At 42.3% G+C, this 23,455-nt stretch overlaps 1 protein-coding gene across 1 annotated transcript in view; it reads right to left on the bottom strand.

The window, feature by feature from the left end:
* The window catches only part of phf21b (PHD finger protein 21B), a 167,607-nt gene that overhangs the window by 82,364 nt on the left and 61,788 nt on the right, over nt 1-23,455 (bottom strand). The window contains 1 exon segment of the mRNA XM_072267830.1: nt 13,189-13,446. Within this exon segment, the coding sequence (XP_072123931.1) occupies nt 13,189-13,446 (258 nt within the window).

The raw sequence follows: 23,455 nt of genomic DNA, 5'->3' as shown, positions 1-23,455 counted from the left end.
AATCCAATATTGTACAATTCCTCCCACAACTTATGGTAGAAATTTATACAAATATACTGCAGCAGATGTGATTTATCCATTTTCCTGAAACAGACAAGGACAAGGATCTTTCTTGTATGAAAGAACCCTTCAAACCATAAGCTAAAGGACAAATGCTGCGTTAACTGCCCAGTTGTTAGAAGGATCATTATCTCAACCAGGAGCCCTGAATCAAGGGATTCATAATCTATTGAGGGGTAGATCTGTGGTGACCAAGGGTAACACAAGTCTTCCAGGTAGAACCTTAGAAGGTCGCAAGTTCAAAGAGGCAATTTCAGACTAAATTGTGACCACAGAGGTGGCACAATATAATTTCCTGAAAAGCAAGATTGGGTAGCATAAGTGGCACCAACCCATCATTCCCAGGTGAGCTCACTGCCTTTTATGCACTCTTTCATAGGGAGAACCACGACTTCCACACTAGCCCCACATTTCCAGAGTTCCCTGTAATTTCAAAGGCCAATGTTTGGACATTCCTTAAAAGACTGATCTACAAAATGAATCTGGTCGAGCTGGTGTAACTGGCTGAGTACTGACCAACTGGCTGGAGCATTCACGGCCATATTCAATCTCTTACCTCTATGGTCTGATTTTCCCACCTGCTTCAGGTTGGCATTTAGTGTGCCAGTACAAAGAAGAATGTGGTGACCTGGTTCAATGACTACCATCTGGTAGCATTAACATCAATCTAAAGTAGTACTTTGAGATGTTAGTTATGGTGTAAATCAACTCTTGCTCAGAGATTATCCGGATCCACTCCAATTTGTTGGTAAAGGTCCACTACCACAACAGGTCAACCGCGAGTGCAATTTCTATGGTTCTTCTCTGCTCTGGACCATCGAACAGGAACAGGTATATGTGGCAACAGCTCATCAGCTACAGCCCAGTACTGCAATCTTAAGAAAATAAAGACCATGACACACATTACTTAGAAGGTTAAGAAGGTTCAGCTTGTCATCAAATCACGAACAAACTTCTACAGAGGTACTGTTGATTGCAGCGAGAATCATTGCATCATGGTCTGGTATGGCAATTCAAATGTGCAAGAATGCAAGAAACTGCACAGAAGCAGACTCTACTTAGTACATCACAGGCACATCCCTCCTTACCATTGGTATTATTAAAAGGCAATATCGAGCTCAAAATTACCACCATTTGAGCCATGCCATTTTCTCATACCTGCCATCAGGCAGGAGATACAAAAGCCTGAACTGTCACATCACCAGTTCAAGAACAAGTACGTTAATCACCAGTTTAGCAACATTATGAACTTTATTTTGCACTAAAATGAGTATTATTTTTTGCTCCAATTGTGTTTTATACGAAAATTCTGTATGATTTATATTAAATCCATGTTCTTTTTAGGAATGCTGTTTATTTAATGCTAAATGCAAGTAATGCTGTTGCAAATATGTTTTTCATTGCACCTGTGAATATATGTACTCATGCCTATGACAATAAACTCAACTTTGACTCTGATTAAAAATAACACGGGGAACTAAGGGAACTAAAAACCAGTACATTTCATGGTGCATTGCACATTAGCAAAGTGTTTGAAAATTATGTCCTTTTCATGTAATTATAATGGCAAATGGCAACAACTCTGTTATGACTGTAATCTAAAACCTGGACAATCACTCGGTTAACAAATATTTCCAAAATATCAACTCATAGCAATTACTGCTTGCTCTAAGTTTGTTGAAGCATTTATTAATCTTCAAAATTTGGCTCTAATATTCAGTTGTGAGAATCCCTTGTTGCAACTTGTTGATGTAGAATAGATTAACTATTTTCTTGTAAACTTCAATCAAATCAACTACTAATCCTTTAAAATCTAAGTAATGCCATCTTTGCTTGAATTATCTTTTAGTGGAATTTATTACATGGAGTTTATGTATTATTCCAATGATATACAAGTAAAATATTGACAGCTCTGAAAATCCAAAGGTAAAATAGATACAAAATGGGAAGAGTCCTCAACTTCCAAATTCTGTTGGTTCTATAATGATGCCCACAGATCGGATGTTAATACCATAAGACACAGGAGCAGAATTAGGCCATTCAGCCCATCAAGTGTGCTCTGCTATTTCATCATGGCTGATTTATTATCCCTCTCAACCCCATTCTCCTGCGTCTCCCTGTATCCTTTGATGCCCTTACTAATGAAGAACCTATCAGCCTCTGCTTTAAATTTACCAATGACTTGGCCTCCACAGCCAGCTATGTCAAAGAATTATGCAGATTCACTACCATCTGGCGAAAGGAATTTTTCCTCATCTCTGTTCTAAATGGAAGGCCCCCTATTCTGAGGCTGTGCCTCTTTACAGAAATTTGTGTGATGCTATGGTAGATCCAGACTTGTTCAAGGTTGAAGGTCATTTAAAGATAAAATGGAGGGCTATCTGGAAGGGAAGGTTTAGACTGATCGTATAAGGTTAAAATGTTGGTATAACATCATGGGCTGAAGGACCTGTACTGTGTAGTAACTGTACTATGTCCTATGCTCTAATTAATTTTGTGGTTAAGGTGCACTTATCAAAGAGTTAACGAAGTGCACTCAGTGGCCACTTTATTAGATACAGGGGTGGAACCTGGTGTGTTCTCCTGCTGCTGTAGCGCATTCACTTCAAGGTTCGACATGTTGTGCGTTCAATGATGCTCTTCTGCACACTGTTGTTAACACATGGTTCTTTGAGTTACTTTAGCCTTCCTGTCAGCTTGAACCAAGACGGCTGTTATCCTCTGACCTCTCTCACTAACAGCGCATTTTCACCCTCAGAACTACCGTTCATAAGACTGTATGATACAGGAGCAGAATTGAGCCATTTAGCGCATCCAGTCTGTTCTGCCATTTCACCATAGCTGATCCACTTCCCTCTCAGCCTCAATCTCCTGCCTTCTCCCCATAACTCTTCATGCCCTAACTAATCAATAACCTATCAACTTCTGAGTTAAATATACCCAATGACTTGATCTCCATAGCTGCCTATGGCAACAAATTTCAGATTTACCACTCTCTGGCTAATGAAATTGCTCCTCATCTCTGTTCTAAATGGACATCCCTCTATCCTAAGGTACACCTTTGGTTCTAGACTCCCCCACCATATGAAACATTCTCTCCATATCCACTCTATTGAGGCTTTCAACATTCGTTAAGCTTCAATGAGATCCCCTTCATTCTTCTGAATTCCAGTGAGTACAGGCCTGGAGCCATCAAATGCTCCTTATGTGGTAAGCCCTTCAATGGCGTAATTATTTTCACGAATCTCCTCTGAACCCTCTCCAATGTCAGCATATCGTTTCTTATATAAGGGGCCCAAAACTACTCAGAATGCTCCAAGTGAGCCTTCACCAGTGCCTTATAGAGCCTCAACATTACATCCTTGCTCTTATATTTCAGTCCTCTTGAAATGTTAACTAGCAGAAGTAAAGAGGAACTAATAGATGTGATAGATTTCATTTCTGAGAAGGCCTTCAAAAAAAATGTGCCCTACAAGAAATTAAACAAAATTAGAGCACATGAAATTGAGAATAAAACACTGACATGGATTGAGGATTGAACATCAGATAACAAACAACAATCTGAATATGAGAATAATTTTTTTTGGTTGAGAGGCTACAAAGATTAGAGCAGGAGCCCCAGCTATTCACGATCTATATCAAATGATTTGGATGACGGAAACAAGACTAATATAACCAATTTTGCTGATCATACAAAGCTGGCTGGTAGTGCGAGATATGAGGATACAGCAAACAGTTTGCAGGAGGACATTAACAGGTCAAATGAATGGATGACAACAAAGCAATGTAACACAAAAAAAAGTTTACTAGCAATTTTGATGGGTCAAACAGAAAAACAGAAAAACTAATTTTTCTTTTTAAAAATGAGAAACTGAGAGTTCTCCACATGCAGAGGGCCTACTTGGACCTGCATGCCCTGAGTCACGAGGAATGACAGTTAACAGCATTTGTTAGGATTGCAAATAGAATACTGGCCTTAATGACCGGAGGACTTTGAGCAGAAGACCATTTTAAAATATATTGGAAATACGAAGGGCCCTTAAAAGATAACACTTAGAATTTCCAGCATCTGCAGAATTCCTGTTGTTATACTTAGAATATTACATACTTCTACATGCTTGCAACAGAAGTGCAAATTATATTAACCAGAATGGTTCCTAGGATAGAAGCAAATTGCTCAATGAGACTAGATAACAGTGATTGAGTCCATGCTTGGAAAGAATCAGTAATGATGTTATCAAAACATACAAAATTCTTATGGCCATGACACTGTAGAGGTAGGGTTGAAGTTTATCCTAAACAGGATCCTTAAAACTAAGGGCTACACTCTGAGAACTAAAGGAAGACCATCCAGGAGTCATAGAATATAGAACATAGAATAGTACAGCAGAGTACAGGCCCTTCGGCCCACAATGTTGTGCCAACCCTCAAACCCTGCCTCCCATATAAACCCCACCAAAATTCCTCTATATACCTATCTAGTAGTCTCTTAAATTTCACTAGTGTATCTGCCTCCACCACTGACTCAGGTAGTGCATTCCACACACCAACCACTCTCTGAGTAAAAAACCTTCCTCTAATATCCCCCTTGAACTTCCCACCCCTTACCATAAAGCCATGTCCTCTTATATTGAGCAATGGTGCCCTGGGGAAGAGGCGCTGGCTATCCACTCTATCTATTCCACTTAATATCTTATATACCTCTATCATGTTTCCTCTCATCCTCCTTCTCTCCAAAGAGTAAAGCCCTAGCTCCCTTAATCTCTGATCATAATGCATACTCTCTAAACCAGGCAGCATCCAGGTAAATTTCCTCTGTACCTTTTCCAATGCTTCCACATCCTTCCTATAGTGAGGTGACCAGAACTGGACACAGTACTCCAAATGAGGCCTAACCAGAGTTTTATAGAGCTGCATCATTACTCACGACTCTTAAACTCTATCACATGACTTATGAAAGCTAACACCCCATAAGCTTTCTTAACTACCCTATCTACCTATGAGACAACTTTCAGGGATCTGTGGACATGTACCCCCAGATCCCTCTGCTCCTCCACACTACCAAGTATCCTGCCATTTACTTTGTACTCTGCCTTGGAGTTTGTCCTTCCAAAACGTACCACCTCACACTTCTCCAGGTTGATCTCCATCTGCCACTTCCCAGGTCACTTCTGCATCCTATCAATGTCTCTCTGCAATCTTTGACAATCCTCTACACTATCCACAACACCACCAACCTTTGTGTTGTCTGAAAACTTGCCAACCCACCCTTCTACCCCCACATCCAGGTCATTAATAAAAATCACGAAAAGTAGAGGTCCCAGAACCAATCCTTGTGGGACACCACTAGTAACAACCCTCCAATCTGAATGTACTCCCTCCACCACCACCCTCTGCCTTCTGCAGGCAAGCCAATTCTGAATCCACCTGGCCAAACTTCCCTGGATCCCATACCTTCTGACTTTCTGAATAAGCCTACCAAACCTTGTCAAATGCCTTACTAACATCCATGCAGATCACACCCACTGCACTACCCTCATCTATATGCCTGGTCACCTCCTCAAAGAACTCTATCAGGCTTGTTAGAAACGATCTGCGCTTCACAAAGCCATGCTGACTGTCCCTGATCAGACCAGGATTCTCTAAGTGCCCACAGATCCTATCTCTTAAGAATTTTTTCCAACAGCTTTCCCACCACAGACGTAAGGCTCACTGGTCTATAATTACCCGAACTATCCCTACTAGCTTATTTGAACAAGGGGACAACAGTCACCTCCCTCCAATCCTCCAGTACTATTCCTGTAGACAACAAGGACATAAAGATCCTAGCCAGAGGCTCAACAATCTCTTCCCTTGTCTCATGGAGCAGCCTGGGGAATATTCAGTCAGGCTCCAAGGACCTATCCGTCCTGATGTATTTTAACAACTCCAACACTTCCTCTCCCGTAATATCAACATGCTCCAGAACGGGATCTACTTATGTACGTATCCACATCTGGACCAAGACTGCAGTGAAATCAGGAGTGAAAATATTCGTTCCACTGGGTAGAATTGCTAATGGGTTCTTTTGTCAATTCATTGATGTTGAGAATCACCCAATGAAAAGAAGTTGCCCCCTTTTCTGTGGCCATAACATAGTCTAGGAAATCCTCTGAATCCTCAGATGCCATAACCATAATAATGCTAAAGTAACAATCTGCTGAAGGAACTTTGTGGATAGAGCAGCACATTTGGAGTAGGGTTGGTGTTGGGTTATTTACTGCAGCAAAGATCAGCTTGGTAGACGTCATATGAATCAGTGATGGTTGGAGCTTGGCTTCTAAGCTTGCATCAAGAGCAGAATAATAACTAACAAGGTCTTTGGAGTGTTCCTTCCAGTGAGCACTGACTGCCTCTGTGCCCCTGATGCTTTTTCTCTTGTGCTCTTTCGATCCAAAAATCCAGCACCTGTTCTTTAAACTCTGGATTCTTTAAACCCTGATCTTCCAGTAGAACTCCACTGCAGGTACCTCTAAAATGGTTTCTTTTCCCTTGAGAAAAGCAGGAGATTCTAATCCAAGAATTACGTTTGTGATTAATTATATCCTTGATCTGCTGGTCATTCTATTAAATCTGTCCTAGTTCTTCTTCACAAGAGTCTCTTACAGCTATCAATAAAGCTAAACTTCAAAGACATATCAATACCATAGCTAATATAGCAGATCATAGTCTAGGTATCCCGTGGCAAGTAACTTACCTCCCGAAACACCAAAGCTGTTTCTTCATATACATAGTACACATAAGAAGTCTGATGAAATATCCCCCACTTGTTGAGACAAATGCAACTCTCTCAATAAGCTTGACAACATCCAGGTCAATGCAGTCTATTTAACCAGCAACCTCACCGCCACCTTGCAGTTTAACTCTAAATTGTACCCCATTCTGATTCTTCAATATCATGCCACTCGTAGATTGTCAAGAGTCTAAGTTTGGGAATTTCTTCTGCAACAATACCGAGTATCTTCACTAAAATAACAGATTCATCACCACCATCAACATCTTTTTCTTCACTTAGAGGGTAGTAGGAGTGTGGAACGAGCTGCCAGCAGAAGTGGTGGATGTGGGTACTATTTCAACATTTAAGAGAAGCTTAAACAAATACATAGATGGAAGGGGTATGGAGGGCTATGATTCAGGTTCAGGTCAATGAGACTAGGCAGAATAATAGTTCAAAGTGGATTAGATGAGCCAAAGGGACTGTTTCTGTGCTGTAGTGCTCTATGACTCATGAAAAAGTGGAGATGGGCTAGCAGCATCCATATTCAACAAAACTGATAAAATATATCTTTTGCAGCTATCTTGGTGTTCTCTCCCTTTTCATCTTGAAATGGCCAAAGGTGCTTTCATACAATTAAAAATTGCATCTAAACACAAGCTACAACTGTCATTTCTTGGGAAATCACTTCCTAAGTTTTATTGTGAAAGGTAAAAACAAGCAATACATCAGGTTACTCATCTCCCTTACTCTGTTGTTTTTACTTCGGAGTATTGCAATACATTTCATTATATAAGCTAAAAGAAGTGACTTTTTTGTAGCAACCTTTTCTCATTGGTAATACTGACTCTCTCAAATCCAAACCATTTGTCTGAACAGAGAGAGAACTGAACAAAGGATCTGTTCTGACCATGAAGGCAATCTAAAGTAATCACATTTGCCTGCCCATGCTGTGCGTTCCTCCATTTCCTGATATATAGTGGCATGCAAAAGTTTGGGCACCCCGGTCAAAATTTCTGTTACTGCGAATAGCTAAGTAAGTAAAAGATGAACTGATTTCCAAAAGGCATACTGTTAAAGATGACACATTTCTTTAATATCTTAAGAAAACTTTTTTATTTCTATCTTCTACAGTTTCAAAATAACAAAAAAGGAAAAGGGCCCAAAGCAAATGTTTGGGCACCCTGCATGGCAGTACTTAGTAACACCCCCTTTGGCAAGTATCACAGCTTGTAAATGCTTTTTGTAGCCAGCTAAGATTCTTTCAATTCTTGTTTGGGGGATTTTTGCCCATTCTTCCTTGCAAAAGGCTTCTAGTTCTGTGAGATTCTTGGGCCGTCTTGCATGAACTGCTCTTTTGAGGTCTATCCACAGATTCTCAATGTTTAGGTCAGGGGACTGTGAGGGCCATGGCAAAACCTTCAGCTTGCGCCTCTTGAGGTAGTCCATTGTGGATTTTGAGGTGTGTTTAGGTTCATTATCCTGTTGTAGAAGCCATCCTCTTTTCATCTTCAGCTTTTTTTTCTCCCCCATAGACAGTATGATGTTTGCTCCCAGAATTTAATTGAATTCATTCTTCCCTCTACCAGTAAATGTTCCCCGTGCCACTGGCTGCAACACAAGCCCAAACCATGATCGGTCCACACCCGTGCTTAACAGTTGGAGAGGGGCTTTTTCCCCATGAAATTTTGCACCTCTTTCTCTCAAAACATACCTTTGCTCATTGCGGCCAAAAAGTTCTATTTTAACTTCATCAGTCCACAGGACTTGTTTCCAAAATGCATCAGCCTTGTTTAGATGTTCCTTTGAACCTTTTGAATACTTCTTCTAATATCCCTCTTGAACTTCCCACCCCTTACCTTAAAGCCATGTCCTCTTGCATTAAGCAGTGGTGCCCTGGGGAAGAGGCGCTGGCTGTCCACTGTATCTATTCCTCTTAATATCTTGTATACCTCTATCATGTCTCCTCTCATCCTCCTTCTCTCCAAAGAGTAAAGCCCTAGCTCCCTTAATCTCTGATCATAACGCATAACTCTCTAAACCAGGCAGCATCCAGGTAAATTTCCTCTGTACCTTTTCCAATGCTTCCACATCCTTCCTACAGTGAGGTGACCAGAACTGGACAGAGTACTCCAAGTGTGGCCTAACCAGAGTTTTATAGAGCTGCATCATTACATCGCGACTCTTAAACTCTATCCCTCGACTTAAAGCTAACACCCCATAAGCTTTCTTAACTACCCTATCCACCTGTGAGGCAACTTTCAGGGATCTGTGGACATGTACCCCCAGATCCCTCTGCTCCTCCACACCACCGTATCCTGCCATTTACTTTGTACTCTGCCTTGGAGTTTGTCCTTCCAACCTCGCACTTGTCTGGGTTGAACTCCATCTGCCACCTCTCAGCCCACTTCTGCATCCTATCAATGTTTCTCTGCAATCTTCGACAATCCTCTACACTATCTACACCACCAACCTTTGCCAATCCACCCTCCTACCCCCACATCCAGGACATTAATAAAAACCACGAAAAGTAGAGGTCCCAGAACCGATGCTTGTGGGACACCACTAGTCACAACCCTCCAATCTGAATGTACTCCCTCCACCACCACCCTCTGCTTTCTGCAGGCAAGCCAATTCTGAATCCACCTGGCCAAACTTCCCTGGATCCCATGCCTTCTGACTTTCTGGAATCTTGTCAAATGCCTTTCTAAAATCTATGTAGATCACATCCACTGCACTACCCTCATCTATATGCCTGGTCACCTCCTCAAAGAACTCTATCAGGCTTTTTAGACACGATCTGCCCTTCACAAAGCCATGCTGACTGTCCCTGATCAGACCAGGATTCTCTAAATGCCCATAGATCCTATCTCTAAGATCTTTACCAACAGCTTTCCCACCACAGACGTAAGGCTCATTGGTCTATAATTACCCGGACTATCCCTACTACCTATTCTGAACAAGGGGACAACATTCGCCTCCCTCCCATCCTCCAGTTCCATTCCCGCGGACAACGAGGACATAAAGATCCTAGCCAGAGGCTCAGCAATCTTCTCCCTCGCCTCGTGGAGCAGCCTGGGGAATATACCATCAGGCCCCGAGGACTTATCCGTCCTAATGTATTTTAACAACTCCAACACCTCCTCTCCCTTAATATCAACATGCTCCAGAACATCAACCTCACTCATATTGTCCTGACCATCAAGTTCCCTCTCATTGGTGAATACCGAAGAGAAGTATTGAGGACCTCACACTTCCATAGCCTCCAGGCACATATTCCCACCTTTATCTCTGAAGGCACCTCACCATGGCCATGGCCTCACAGTCCCCTGACCTAAACATCATCGAGAATCTATGGATAGACCTCAAAGGAGCAGTGCATGCAAGACAGCCCAAGAATCTCACAGAACTAGAAGCCTTTTGCAAGGAAGAATGGGTGAAAATCCCCCAAACAAGAATTGAAAGACTCTTAGCTGGCTACAAAAAGCGTTTACAAGCTGTGATACTTGCCAAAGAGGGTGTTACTAAGTATTGCGATGCAGGGTGCCCAAACTTTTGCTTTGGGTCCTTTTCCTTTTTTATTTTGAACTGTAAAAGTTGGAAATAAAAGTTTTCTTGCTTAAAATATTAAAGAAATGTGTCACCTTTAACTTTATGCCTTTTGGAAATCAGGTCATCTTTTACTCACTTAGTTATTCACAGTAACAGAAATTTTGACCTTGGGTGCCCAAACTTTTGTATGCCACTGCACATGCATCAATTTAAATGCATCTTTAACATTGCTGTTGTATCTGATGGTACCACCAGCCAGGCACCTAACCATTCTCCATGTTTAAAAAAAAAACAAGCCCAGTACACAGTGGAGGTGGGAAATCGTTTTGGCCCACTGGAAAGGCGGGAGGAAGAGACTACCACCAACCGCTACAACGGCTCACAGAAGCACACACAGATGCAACAAAGAGCTTGCCTACTGTGAAGCGAATCAAGAAGAGTCAGATCTCGAAACATCCTGACGTCGTCGCAGCAAGAAGTGTGGTCAACGCTTGTCATGCCAAACTTAGAAGGAGCAAAACAGAAGAGCTAAGAGACAAGTTCAAGACAGCAAAGAAGAATCTCTTTGCCACCTACAACCGACTGAAGGAAGAGGAACTAGCAGAGAGGATTAGAGAGATAGAAGCTGCTAATGAAGACATGCAGCATGGAGAAGCATGGTGTCTAGTCAATGAGATCAGTAGACAGAAGAAGTCCCCATTAGGTCAAGTAAGTGGTAAAACAGCAGAGGACTGTGTCCTGACATGGTTTACCCACTTTAAGAACCTGCTGGGAAGCCCTCCAATGATCACAGAAGAAGAGGACATACCCACGATACTAACGCAAGTCGACATCAATGACGGCCTATTCACCATTGAGAAACTGAAGGCAGCCAAATATGCACTTAAACAGGGTAGGAGCGCCGGACCAGATGGGATACCACCAGATGTCCTGAAGAACTGCGACCTGGACGACACCTTGCTGGACATATGTAATACGGCATTGATGAAAGGCGACAAATCAGAACAGTAGTCACTCTCAAACACTATCCCAGTCCCCAAGTCTGGATCCCTCACAAAAACAGATAACTACCGCAGTATCAGCTTGACCTGCATCTTATCAAAGTTATACAATCCGATGATCTTGAACAAGATTCACACCGCCATTGGCCCTAAGCTAAGATTCAATCAGAATGGTTTTACGCAGAAGCGCAGAATAGTAATGCAAATACTTGCTCTCCGCAGGATCATCGAGGAAGTCACAAAGAACAACCTATCAGCCGTGCTTACTTACATCAATTTTCGCAAAGCTTTTGACTCCATTCACCGAGGTAAAATGCTGAAGATCCTGAAAGCTTACGGAGTGCCAGACCATCTACTGAGAGCAATAGAGTCCAGCTATACCAAAACCATGGCGAAAGTTGTATCACCAGATGGAGAAACAGCAGTGTTCGAGTTCCTAGCTGGTATGCTGCAAGGAGACACTCTGGCACCCTACATCTTTATAATCATCCTTGATTACGCTCTGCCATCAAGCTACCAAGAAGATCATGACAAGCTTGGTTTTACCATAAAACCAGGGCGAACCAAAAGGGTCAGACCAGTTACACTCACAGATCTCGATTTTGCAGATGACATACTCCTGCTCTCTGACCAGATGGAGAAAGCATAGCAGCTATTGACAAAAGTGGAAATTTAATGCAATAAAGTTGGACTTCACCTAAACGCTAAAAAGATAGAGTACATGGCGTATAACTGTGATGAAGGTACTCTCAAGACCGTACAGAATGATACCATTAAGAAAATCTTTGACTACAAGTAGCTCGGGTCAAGAATGATGAGTTTGGAGAAGAACAAAGATACGGAAGGCACTGGCGTGGAGGGTTATGAACGACACGAAGGAAATCTGCAAGTCGAACCTGACCAGAGGGCTTAAAAAGAGGATTTTCATAGCAGTCATAGAGTCCATTCTCACGTACGGATGTGAGACGTGGGCACTCACCAAGACAATGCAAAAGTCTCTAGATGGTTGCTATACACGAATGCTCCAGATGGCTCTTGATGTGAGTTGGCAACAGCTCATGATGAACGTTGAGCTCTATAACAACCTACCGATGCTCTCCACTAAAATCGAGGCAAGAAGACTGCAACTAGCGGGGCACTGTCTACGCCACCCCGAGCTACCTGCCAGCCTAGTCATCATATGGGAGCCCAAGCACAGGAGGATGAACCCTGGGCGCCCTCCCAAGACTATAGTCAACATGCTCCTAGAAGACACCGGCGCGGCTAATGTAGATGAACTGAACACACTGATGAGGGAGAGGGAGAAGTGGAGAGTCCGTCATTGTGCCCAACGCTGGCCCCCTAGGCCTGAGTCCACATGGTAGTAGTAGCAGTGCCTCAGTTTATTTATCTTTGATACAAAGTCAAAATATAATCTATAGATTTCATGTTTTAAAAGTAAATAGGGTACAAACAAGGTTTGAAAATGAAATAAAATAGTTGTTTCCGAAGTTTTTTTTTAAACTTCCAACACCATGTCAAGAGTATTAAATGGAACATAATACAACACACCAGTTTCTCATGCATGACATGATACTTAGGGAAAGTAACCCTTCTGAAAAGTGTAATGCAGAAACTTTCACAAGACAGAGCATATCAAATTAAGGTTTTTAAATTAAGAATCTATTATGTTATCTTAAACTATCTTTATAAGAATTATATTTTCTCAGTGAATGAATTTTGATACTTTAAATCATCACTCCACAACCAATCTAGATATCTTACACCATTTCTGCACAAATATTTTAACATTTTTTTGTTTAGTGTATTTAAAGCATCTACCTGTGAGTTTGATGTCTCTGGAACCCGCCTTCCAGTGGAATTCAAATTGCTCCCTGTCAGTTTACTAGTTGTCTGGAGGTTGATAGGGGCCATCTGTGGAGGATCTGTACTAGCTGTCTTCTGTCCGTTAATGTGTGCAGTAACCATGGTGATGGGATTCTTAGATGGCACCACTGATATTGCAATGCTCTGGTTAGGTGCCTTGATGAGTGAAATAGGTTTGGTGCTCCCAACAGGACAACTTCTCACTGCAAGCTTCTGAAAGAGAATAAAGGAAGTTTCATTTTTTAAATGTTTAAATGTGTACATTCAGCTGATGAAAATTTAGTGAACACATTTACATTAACTTGCATTAATTTTATCTTCTGGATTTATCATGGCCAAATAAAAGGAACAATGGAGTTTTTGTAAAGACTTATTGATTTAATTTGACCCAATCTTAATTAAGACAGTACAGTTAACTTAATGTTACAAAAATAAAGGGACACATTTAGAGTCCAGTCAATCTTCACTCAGCTATATTGGGATAAAAAAAAACTTAAAAAACAGTGCTTGAAGTTAATAGACTCCTAAATTATACTTGGGTAGTACACTGACTTGATCCCAACCTCCAGTGATATTAATGTAGGGTTTGTATGTCTCCCCTGCACTCACAAGATTCATCCTGATACTCTGGCTTCTTTTCATAGTACCCCCAAAAATAAGCTGATAAATGAAATATCTAGTTAAACTGTTCATACTGGATGATCAAAATCAAGAGGTTTTGTGCAGTCTTAAGTTTTCAATTGAGGCTGCCTTTCAGAAGAGAGCCCAAAACAAAAATGCCTTATCCTTTATGGGAATTAATGCTGCAAGAGATCATTCCAACATGGTTTCACTGTAATTTTAAGACTGGGTCTCTTGACCAATAAGACTGAAAGAGTACAGAGAAAATTTACAAGGATGTTGTTGGGACTTGAGGACCTGATTATAGGGAAAAGCTGAATAGGTTAAGACTTTTCCTTCTACAGCATAGGAGAATGAGGGGAAATTTGATAGAAATATACAAAATTTTGAGTGCTATAGACAGGGGAAATGCAAGCAGACATTTTCCACAGAGGAAAATACACAAAATGCTGGAGGACCTCAGCAGGTCGGCAGCATTTATGGAAATGAATAAACAGTCAACATTTTGGGCAGAGACCATTCCTTAGGACTCGAAAGGAAGGAGGAAGATGCCAGATTAAAAAGGTGGGGAAAGGGGCAGGAGGAGGATAGCTAGAAGGTGATAGGTGAAGCCAGGTGGGTAGGAAAAGAGCTGGAGAGGAAGAAATCTCTTGGGAGAGGAAGGTGGACCATAGGAGAAAAGGTAATAGGAGACCCAGAGGGAGGAGATAGGCAAGTGAGAGAGGTAAGGGGCCAGGGTGGGAAACAGAAGAAAAGGGAAAGAGCAGGAATTTTTTTAAACCAGAAGGAGAAATCCATATTCATGCCATCAGGTTGGAGGCTACCCAGACAGAATATAAGGTGTTGCTCATCCACCCTGAGAATGGCCTCATTGTGGCACAACAGAAGGCTATGGACCGACATGTCAGAACAGGAATGGGAATTAGAACGGGAATGAAAATGCTTGGCCTCTGGGAAGTTCTGCTTTTGGTGGATGGAACAGAGGTACTCAACGAATCGGTACCCCAATTTACGACAGGTGTCACCAACGTAGAGGAGGCTGCATCAGTAGCACCAGGCACAATGGACAACTCAGCAGATTCACAGGTAAAGTGGTGCCTCACCTAGAAGGGCTGCTTGGGGCCCTGAATGGAGGTGAATGGGCAGGAGCAGCACTTAGGTCACTTGCAGGGACCTGTTTCTGTGATGTACTGCTCTACAACACTATGGCTACCAGAGGGAATGGCCTTGCTAAACAAACACTTTAAACCACGCCTCAGTTTTCTAAATTAAAAATATAAACTATTAAGGAAGCTTAGTTTCATAATTTAAAAATGGAAAAGTAAGCATTACGCTACAGCTTCAAACATGCTTTGTTATTTAATATGTCTACTTTAATTTGTGAGCTTTCCTTTCTCTATTCCGTTAGTACACAGGGTTCTTCTATACACAACGTGAGTTGCAACCCAAAGAAACCTCGAGTTATACAAAGTCACGTTAATAAGAACAATCATTTTAAGAGGGGAGAAAAAGAGCATAAGAGCAAGAGAATTTCAGACTTGCAATCAATTCGCAAAGTGAAAGGTAAGGTCCAAGGGACAAAGGAAATGTCTTGCTTTTTTAAAGAAAGAGGCTTCTTCCACCATCAACTCTGCTCTCTCCCATTTCACACACATCTGCTCTCGCCCCATCCTCCCACCCCACTAGGGATAGGGTTCCCCTTGTCCTCACTTACCACCCCACCAGCGTCCAGGTCCAACATATAATTCTCCGTAACTTCTGCCACCTCCAACGGGATCCCACCACCAAGCACATCTTTCCCTCCCCCCACTTTCTGCTTTCCGCAGGGATCGCTCCCTACGCAACTCCCTTGTCCATTCGTTCCCCCCATCCCTTCCCACCAATTTCCCTCCCAGCACTTATCCTTATAAGCGGAACAAGTGTTACACATGCCCTTATACTTCCTCCCTCACCACCATTCAGGGCCCCAGACAGTCCTTCCAGGTGAGGCGACACTTCAACTGTGAGTCGGCTGGTGTGATACACTACGTCCGGTTGTAAACTTAAATTTTGCCGGACCAAATAATCACACCACACACAAATCTTTACTTTAACCTTTTCACTAGTTTATTGTTCGAGCTCAGCCGGCGAGAAAACTCGAGGCCGAACATCAGAGAGACAGAGTTTCTACCTGTCTCTCTGGTGGCTCAAATGAGCTTCTGATTTAACAAGATGGAATGCTACAATTTATAGGACTAATAGACAAAGAAAGCTTATTTACCATGATATTCCCGCTAAGTCAGTTAGAGCAAACTTAATTAATTAGATAAGAGAGTGCACTAAATCACAGGTTTTAATTACAGACAAATTCTTGCCTTATCAGTAAAACTTGAATAGACAAAGGTGGCAACATAGATCAATATGTGAACTCATAAGACGTGATGTATGCAGCATGTGTGAATACAGCCCACAGATCGTTCTCAAAGGGACAGCTGTGAGTTGTTTAAAAAAAACACTGAAGGCAGTTTGTTTTCAGTCAAGGACAGTCTCTCCAACTTTTCACAGAACACAGCATACACAAGCTGGCACCTAATTTTAACCCGCTATTTACCAGAATCAGAGAATCATTTCTTACTTCCCCAACACACTTAAACTTCATCAGGATGCTCCCGGTGCAGCCTTCTATATAATGGCGAAACCCGACGCAGACTGGAAGACCACTTCGCTGAACACCTACACTCTGTCCGCCAGAGTAAGCAGGATCTCCCAGTGGCCACACATTTTAATTCGACATCCCATTCCGATATGTCCATCCATGGCCTCCTGCTCTCTGGGTAGCCTCCAACCTGATGGCATGAACCTTGACTTCTCTAACTTCCGTTAATGCCCCTCCTCCCCTTCTTACCCTTATTTATTATTATTTTTTCCCCTTTCTTTCTCTTTTTTCTCCCTGTCCCTCTCACTATGCCTTCCTCTGAGGCTCCCCTCTTCCTTTCTTTCTCCCTAGGCCTCCCATCCCATGATCCTCTCCCTTCTCCAGCCTTGTATCCCTTTTGCCAATCAACTTTCCAGCCCTTAGCTCCATCCCTCCCCTTCCTGTCTTCTATCATTTCGGATCTCCCCCTCCCGTTTTCAAATCTCTATCTCTTCTTTCAGTTAGTCCTGACGAAGGGTCTCAGCCCAAAACGTCGACTGTACCTCTTCCTATAGATGCTGCCTGGCCTGCTGCGTTCCACCAGCATTTTGTGTGTTCCAAGGGATTCTACCTCTGTTCTGTCTGGGAGGAGGTGGGGTGAGAGAAGAAGTGCAGAAATGCAAAATATGCAAGTGAGAGATCCAACAACCACCGCCGAGGGAAAGCGAAGTTTCCTGCAAATGATTTCAGATGTCCTGGATGGCAATAACATCTTCATAACAGATGCAGCGGACAAGGAGAAACTGTGTCACCAGATTGGTGTCCTTACAAGAGAGACGGTGGAAGTGGTCTACCATAGTTAAGTTATGGGTAAGCTGAGTTTATAGTAGATGTCATAAGATAGCCTGTGCCTTGAGAAGACAAAGAGATCAAGGAAGGGGAGAGAGGTGGCAGAAACAGCTCAAGTGAACTTGACGGTGGGGTGGAAGGTATGCAGAGATGCTGCTTGTCCCACTGAATCCCTCCAGCAGTTTTTTTTTTGCTCTGGGAATAAAAGCTGCTTTTGGAACCGTAGGGTGTCACAGTAGTGTAGCAGTTAGTGCAATGCCATTGCAGCTCAGGGCATCTGCATTCAGAGTTCAATCATGGCGTCCTCTGGTCCTCTGTAAGGAGTCTCTGTATGTCCTCCCTGAGGAATGTGTGGGTTTTTCCCAAGTGCTCCAGCTTCCTCCCACAGTCCAAAGACATACTAGGTAAATTATTTGATCATTGTAAATTGCCCTGTGATTAGGTTAGGGTTAAATCAGTGATGTCGGGGGTTGCTGGATAGCATGGTTCAAAGGGCCGATTCCGCATTATATCTCTAAATAAAATTAATGAATTAAATAAAATCTGGTTGAAATACTTATGCTTACAGCTGATCTGCATTCAGCTACAATCATAAATATTTCGTAAAACTAAGAAATAGGAGCAGAATTTGGCTATTCAGATCATTGAGTCTGCTCCATCAGTCAATAATGGCTGATTTACATTCACTTTCAACCCCATTCTCCTGCCTTCTCTCCATAACTTCTGACATAGTCACTAATCAAGAACCTATCAACCTCTGCTTTAAATACACTCAATGACTTGTCCTCTACAGAAAACCATGGCAATAAACATCAGATTCACCACCCTCTAGATAAAGAAATTCATTTTCATCTCTATTCTGAGAAAAGAGATCCTTCTGTTCTGAGGCTATGCCCTATGGTTCTGAATTCCTCCACTACCGGAAACTTCCTCTCCACATCCACTCTATCTAGGCCTTTCAAAATTCAGGCAGTTTCAATGAAATCCAACCCCCCGCACCCCCCCCCCCCACCACCACCACCAATTCTTCTAAGCTCTAGCAAGTACAGGTGACGAACCAGCAAAGGCTCACGTTAACCCTTTCATTCGCAAGATCATTCTGGTAAATCTCCTCAGGAACCACTCCAATGCAACACGTCCTTTCTTGAAGCCCAAAGCTGCTCATAATACTATAAATGCAGTCTGACCAACGCCTTACATAGCCTCAGCATTACATGCTTGTTTTTATATTCTAGTCCTCTGGAAATGAATGCTAACATTGCATGTACTTTCTTTACTACCAAATGTTGTGTGAAATCAGTTTCATGGGTGACAAATGAGAGGTTATGGGTTTAGTGAATGGAGGGAGGAAACATTCACTATTGGTAAGTAAGTTATCCATTTATTTACAGGACATGACAAACATTAAACATATCATAAACTGTTCAAGTTACATTCAGTTACAAATACATATCTAGAGTGTGCACCCAGGCCCTTTCTTATTGCAGCACACTACCATTGTTTCCATAGCATCATCCGCAAATTGGTCCACAATGACCCAGAGAGCAAAAAGAGGCTAGATGCTTTCGGCACACTAGATTTATACTCTACCTGTGTCGAGACGTCATCAGCCAGCACAGATGCTAAGCGGCAGCCAGTGGGAATGTTGCAATGCTCCTTAAACTGGCCAATCCCTGGATAGCATGGAGGAGTGGCTTTTCAGGAACAGGTAAGATGGATACTTTCTATAACACTGATGCCACAAGCAAGTTAACCTATAGGGAAGTCAGCACTAAGGCTCCCAAGTCCTCTGACATCTCCGAGTTCTTAATTTTCTCCCCATTTAGAAACCAATCTACGCATTTATTCCTTTGAACAAAGTGCAGGACCATACACTTCCCCACAAGGTATTCCATCTGCTACTTCTTTGCCCATTCTCCTAATCTGTCAAAATGCTTCTGCAGATTCCCTGCTTCCTCAACATTACCTGCCTCTCCCACCCAAACCTGGTCACAATGCCATCACTTCCATCATCCAGATCATTGACATATAATGTGAAAAGAAGTAGGTCCCGTCACCAACCTCTGAGGAACACCAATATTTACCAGCAGCCGACCAGAAAAGGCCTCCTTTATTCCCACTTTTGGACTTCTGTCAATCATCCAATCTTCTATCCATACTGGTATATTATAGGGAAAAAAATTGTAATATATAATCTGGTTCTGTACCTAATATGACTTGCATTAGTTTTTAAAAATTTGTGCTCTACAATATTCTAATCCCTTTGCTTTTCTGTCATTACTCTTTCCTCACCGATCAAAGCAAACATTTGAAAAAATACTTTTTGCAAGTAAAACTCCTTTGTTATTAGGACAGGCTGTTATTTCCAATTTACACCGACCCATAATATGCAGAACTTTCCAATTGTTCCAGCAAAGGAAACTATAGTCATCATATCTAGTTTACAAATGAAATCCATGGGAGCTGAAATTTACTATGAAACTCTGGTATTCTGGAGAAAATTAGCAGATGGAGGTCAACGCGAGGAATGTGGCATTCAGGAAAAAAATAGGTACTCCATTTTTGTACTGAGGTTTGGGTGAATTGGGAATTCTAGAAAAAATTGATCAGCTCATGCCAGTAAAATGGCATTGTAGGTCATCTTTTTGAAATTAAAAGATACTTAAATGGAAAAGATGTGAAAAAATAGGAGTATTGGCTCAAGGAACCAACTTTTTTTTAAAAAAATGACTGGGTTTTTAAATCTTACTTGAAATTAAAATATCAATACACAAAATAGACAGATTCCATGGAGGTGAAAACACAGTATTCCATGTAGAAACATACACATGCTGGAATGGAGAAATAGGTTTTTTTTTGGCGTACGCGTCTGCGTGCATGCGTCCGTGCATGTGCAATGTTGGCGGGATGAAGTCTTTTTTATGCTTTTTACAAGGCGCGGAGCGAGACAGAGAGCGTGAGAGAGCGAGAGACTGACTGACTGACTGTATGGCGCGCCACTCCTCACACAGACATTTTGCAGTATTTTTCCCTTTATTTTACAAGGTCGAGTTGCGATCTCGACACTCAACCCGGCAAGGATGGAAAGCGTACTCAAGAGCGGATCCGACTGGGTTCGAACCCAGGAACCTTTGTTCCAGAGTCCAGCACTGACGTCATTGCACCACTAGCTGGCCCGAGAAATAGGTATGTTAAATGGTCATCCTTTCTAAAATTATTTTCATTCATTTCTGAACAGTATATCACTAATAAATTGCTTTTGCTGCAACTGTTCTCACATGAAATTCACTGTGACAATGCCTGGGATAGGAATAAATCTCAACTCTCATATGATGCTGATTAATGTGTACTTAGCTTCATGTAAGAGTTCTATAGTTTTCTTCCTTATGAGACCATTCTGCAAACAGATTACAGTTTTATAATCGCATTAAAATTTTGTATAATTCACTTGAGAAACATAGAAACCCTACAGGCCCTTCAGCCCACAGAGTTGTGCCGAACATGTCCCTACCTTAGAAATTACTAGGCTTACTTATAGCCCTTTATTTTACTAAACTCCATGTACCTTTCTAAATATCTCTTAAGAGACCCCATCACATCCGCCCCCACCACCGTTGCCAGCAATCCACTCCACGCACAGACCACTCTCTGAGTAAAAAAAAAACTCTTACCCCTGACATCTCCTCTGTACCTACTCCCCAGCACCTTAAAACCTGTGTCCTCTTGTGGCAACCATTTCAGCCCTGGGAAAAAGCCTCTGACTATCCACACAATCAATGCCTCTCATCATCTTATACACCTCTATCAGGTCACCTCTCATCCTCTGTCGCTCCAAGGAGAAAAGGCTGAGTTCACTCAACCTATTCTCATAAGGCAAGCTCCCTAATCCAGGCAACATCCTTGTAAATCTCTGCACCCTTTCTATGGCTTGCACATCCTTCCTGTAGTGAGGCAACCAGAACTGGGCACAGTACTCCAACTGTGGTCTGACCAGGGTCCTACATAGCTGCAACATTACCTATCGGCTCCTAAATTCAATTCCACGATTGATGAAGGCCAATACACCATACGCCTTCTTAACCACAGAGTCAACCTGCGCAGCTGCTTTGAGCATCCTATGGACTCGGACCCCAAGATCCCTCTGATTCTCCACGCTGCCAAGAGTCTTACCATTAATACTATATTCTGCCATCATATTTGACCTACCAAAATGAACCACTTCACACTTATCTGGGTTCAACTCCATCTGCCACCTCTCAGCCCAGTTTTGCATCCTATCAATATCCTACTGTAACCTCTGACAGCCCTCCACACTATCCACAGCACCTCCAACCTGTGTGTCACCAGCAAACTTACTAACCCATCCCTCCACTTCCTCATCCAGGTCACTTATAAAAGTCACGAAGAGTAAGGGTCCCAGAACAGATCCCTGAGGCACACCACTGGTCACTGACCTCCATGCAGAATATGACCCGTCTACTTCCACTCTTTGCCTTCTGTGGGCAAGTCCGTTCTGGATCCACAAAGCAATTTCCTCTTGGATCCCATGACTCCTTAATTTCTCAATAAGTTTGCATCAGGTATCTTATCAAGTGCCTTGCTGAAATCCATATACACTACATCGACTGCTCTTCCTTCATCAATGTGTTTAGTCACATGCTCAAAAAAATTCAATCAGGCTCATAAGGCATTGACAAAGCCATGCTAATTTCTCCTAATCACATCTTACCTCTCCAAATGTTCATAAATCCTGCTTCTCAGGATCTTCTCCAACAACTTACCAACCACTGAGGTAAGGCTCACTGGTCCATAATTTTCTGGGCTATCTCTACTCCCTTTCTTGAATAAAGGAACAACATCAGCAACCCTCCAATCCTCTGGAACCTCTCCCGACCCTATTGATGATACAAAGATCATTGCCAGAGGTTCAACAATCTCCTCCCTCACCTCCCACAGTAGCCTGGGGTAATTCTCATCCAGTCCTGGCGTCTTATCCAACTTGATGCTTTCGAAAAGCTCCAGCACATCCTCTTTCTTAATATCTACATGCTCAAGCTTTTCAGTCTGCTGCAAGTCATCACTACAATCACCAAGATCCTTTTCCATAGTGAATACTGAAGTATTAAGTACCTCTGATATTTCCTCCGGTTCCACACATACTTTCCCACTGTCACACTTGATAGGTCCTATTCTTTCATGTCTTATCCTCTTGCTCTTCATATACTTGTAGAATGCCTTTGGGGTTTTCCTTAATACTGCCCGCCAAGGCCTTCTCATGGCCCCTTCTGGCTCTAATTTTCTTCTTAAGCTCCTTCCTGTTAGCCTTATAATCTTTTAGATCTCTAACATTACCTAGCTCTCTGAACCTTTTGTAAGCTTTGCTTTTCTTCTTGACTAGATTTATTACAGTCTTTGTACACCACGGTTCCTGTATCCTACCAGAACTTCCCTGTCTCATTGGAATGTACCTATGCAGAACTCCACACAAATATCCCCTGAATATTTGCCACATTTCTTCCGTACTTTTCCCTGAGAACATCTGTTTCCAATTTAAGCCTCCGATTTCCTGCCTGATAGCCTCATAATTCCCCTTACTCCAACTAAATGCTTTTCTAACTTGTCTGTTCCTATCTCTCTCCAATGCTATTGTAAAGGAGATAGAATTATGATCACTATCTCCAAAATGCTCTCCCACTGAGAGATCTGACACCTGACCAGGTTCACTTCCCAATACCAAATCAAGTACAGCCTCTCCTCTTGTAGGGTTATCCACATATTGTGTCAAGAAACCTTCCTGAACACACCTAACGAACTCCACCCCATCTAAACCCCTTGCCCTAGGGAGACGCCAATCGATATTTGGGAAATTAAAATCTCCCATCATGACAACTCTATTATTATTACTACACCTTTCCAGGATCTGTTTCCTGACCTGCTCCTCGATATCCCTGTTACTATTGGGCGGCCTATAAAAAACACCAAGTTATTGACCCCTTCTTGTTCCTAACCTCCACCCACAGAGACTCCGTAGACAATCTCTCCATGGCGTCCACCTTTTCTGCAGCCATGACACTATCTCTGATCAACAGTGCCATGCCCCCAACTCTTTTGCCTCCCCCCCTGTCCTTTCTGAAACAT

Source organism: Mobula birostris, chromosome 9 (assembly GCF_030028105.1).
Source record: "Mobula birostris isolate sMobBir1 chromosome 9, sMobBir1.hap1, whole genome shotgun sequence".
Taxonomy (NCBI): Eukaryota; Metazoa; Chordata; class Chondrichthyes; order Myliobatiformes; family Myliobatidae; genus Mobula; species Mobula birostris.
Note: the sequence above shows the minus strand (reverse complement) of the source record. Positions and strands in the feature narration are given on the sequence as shown.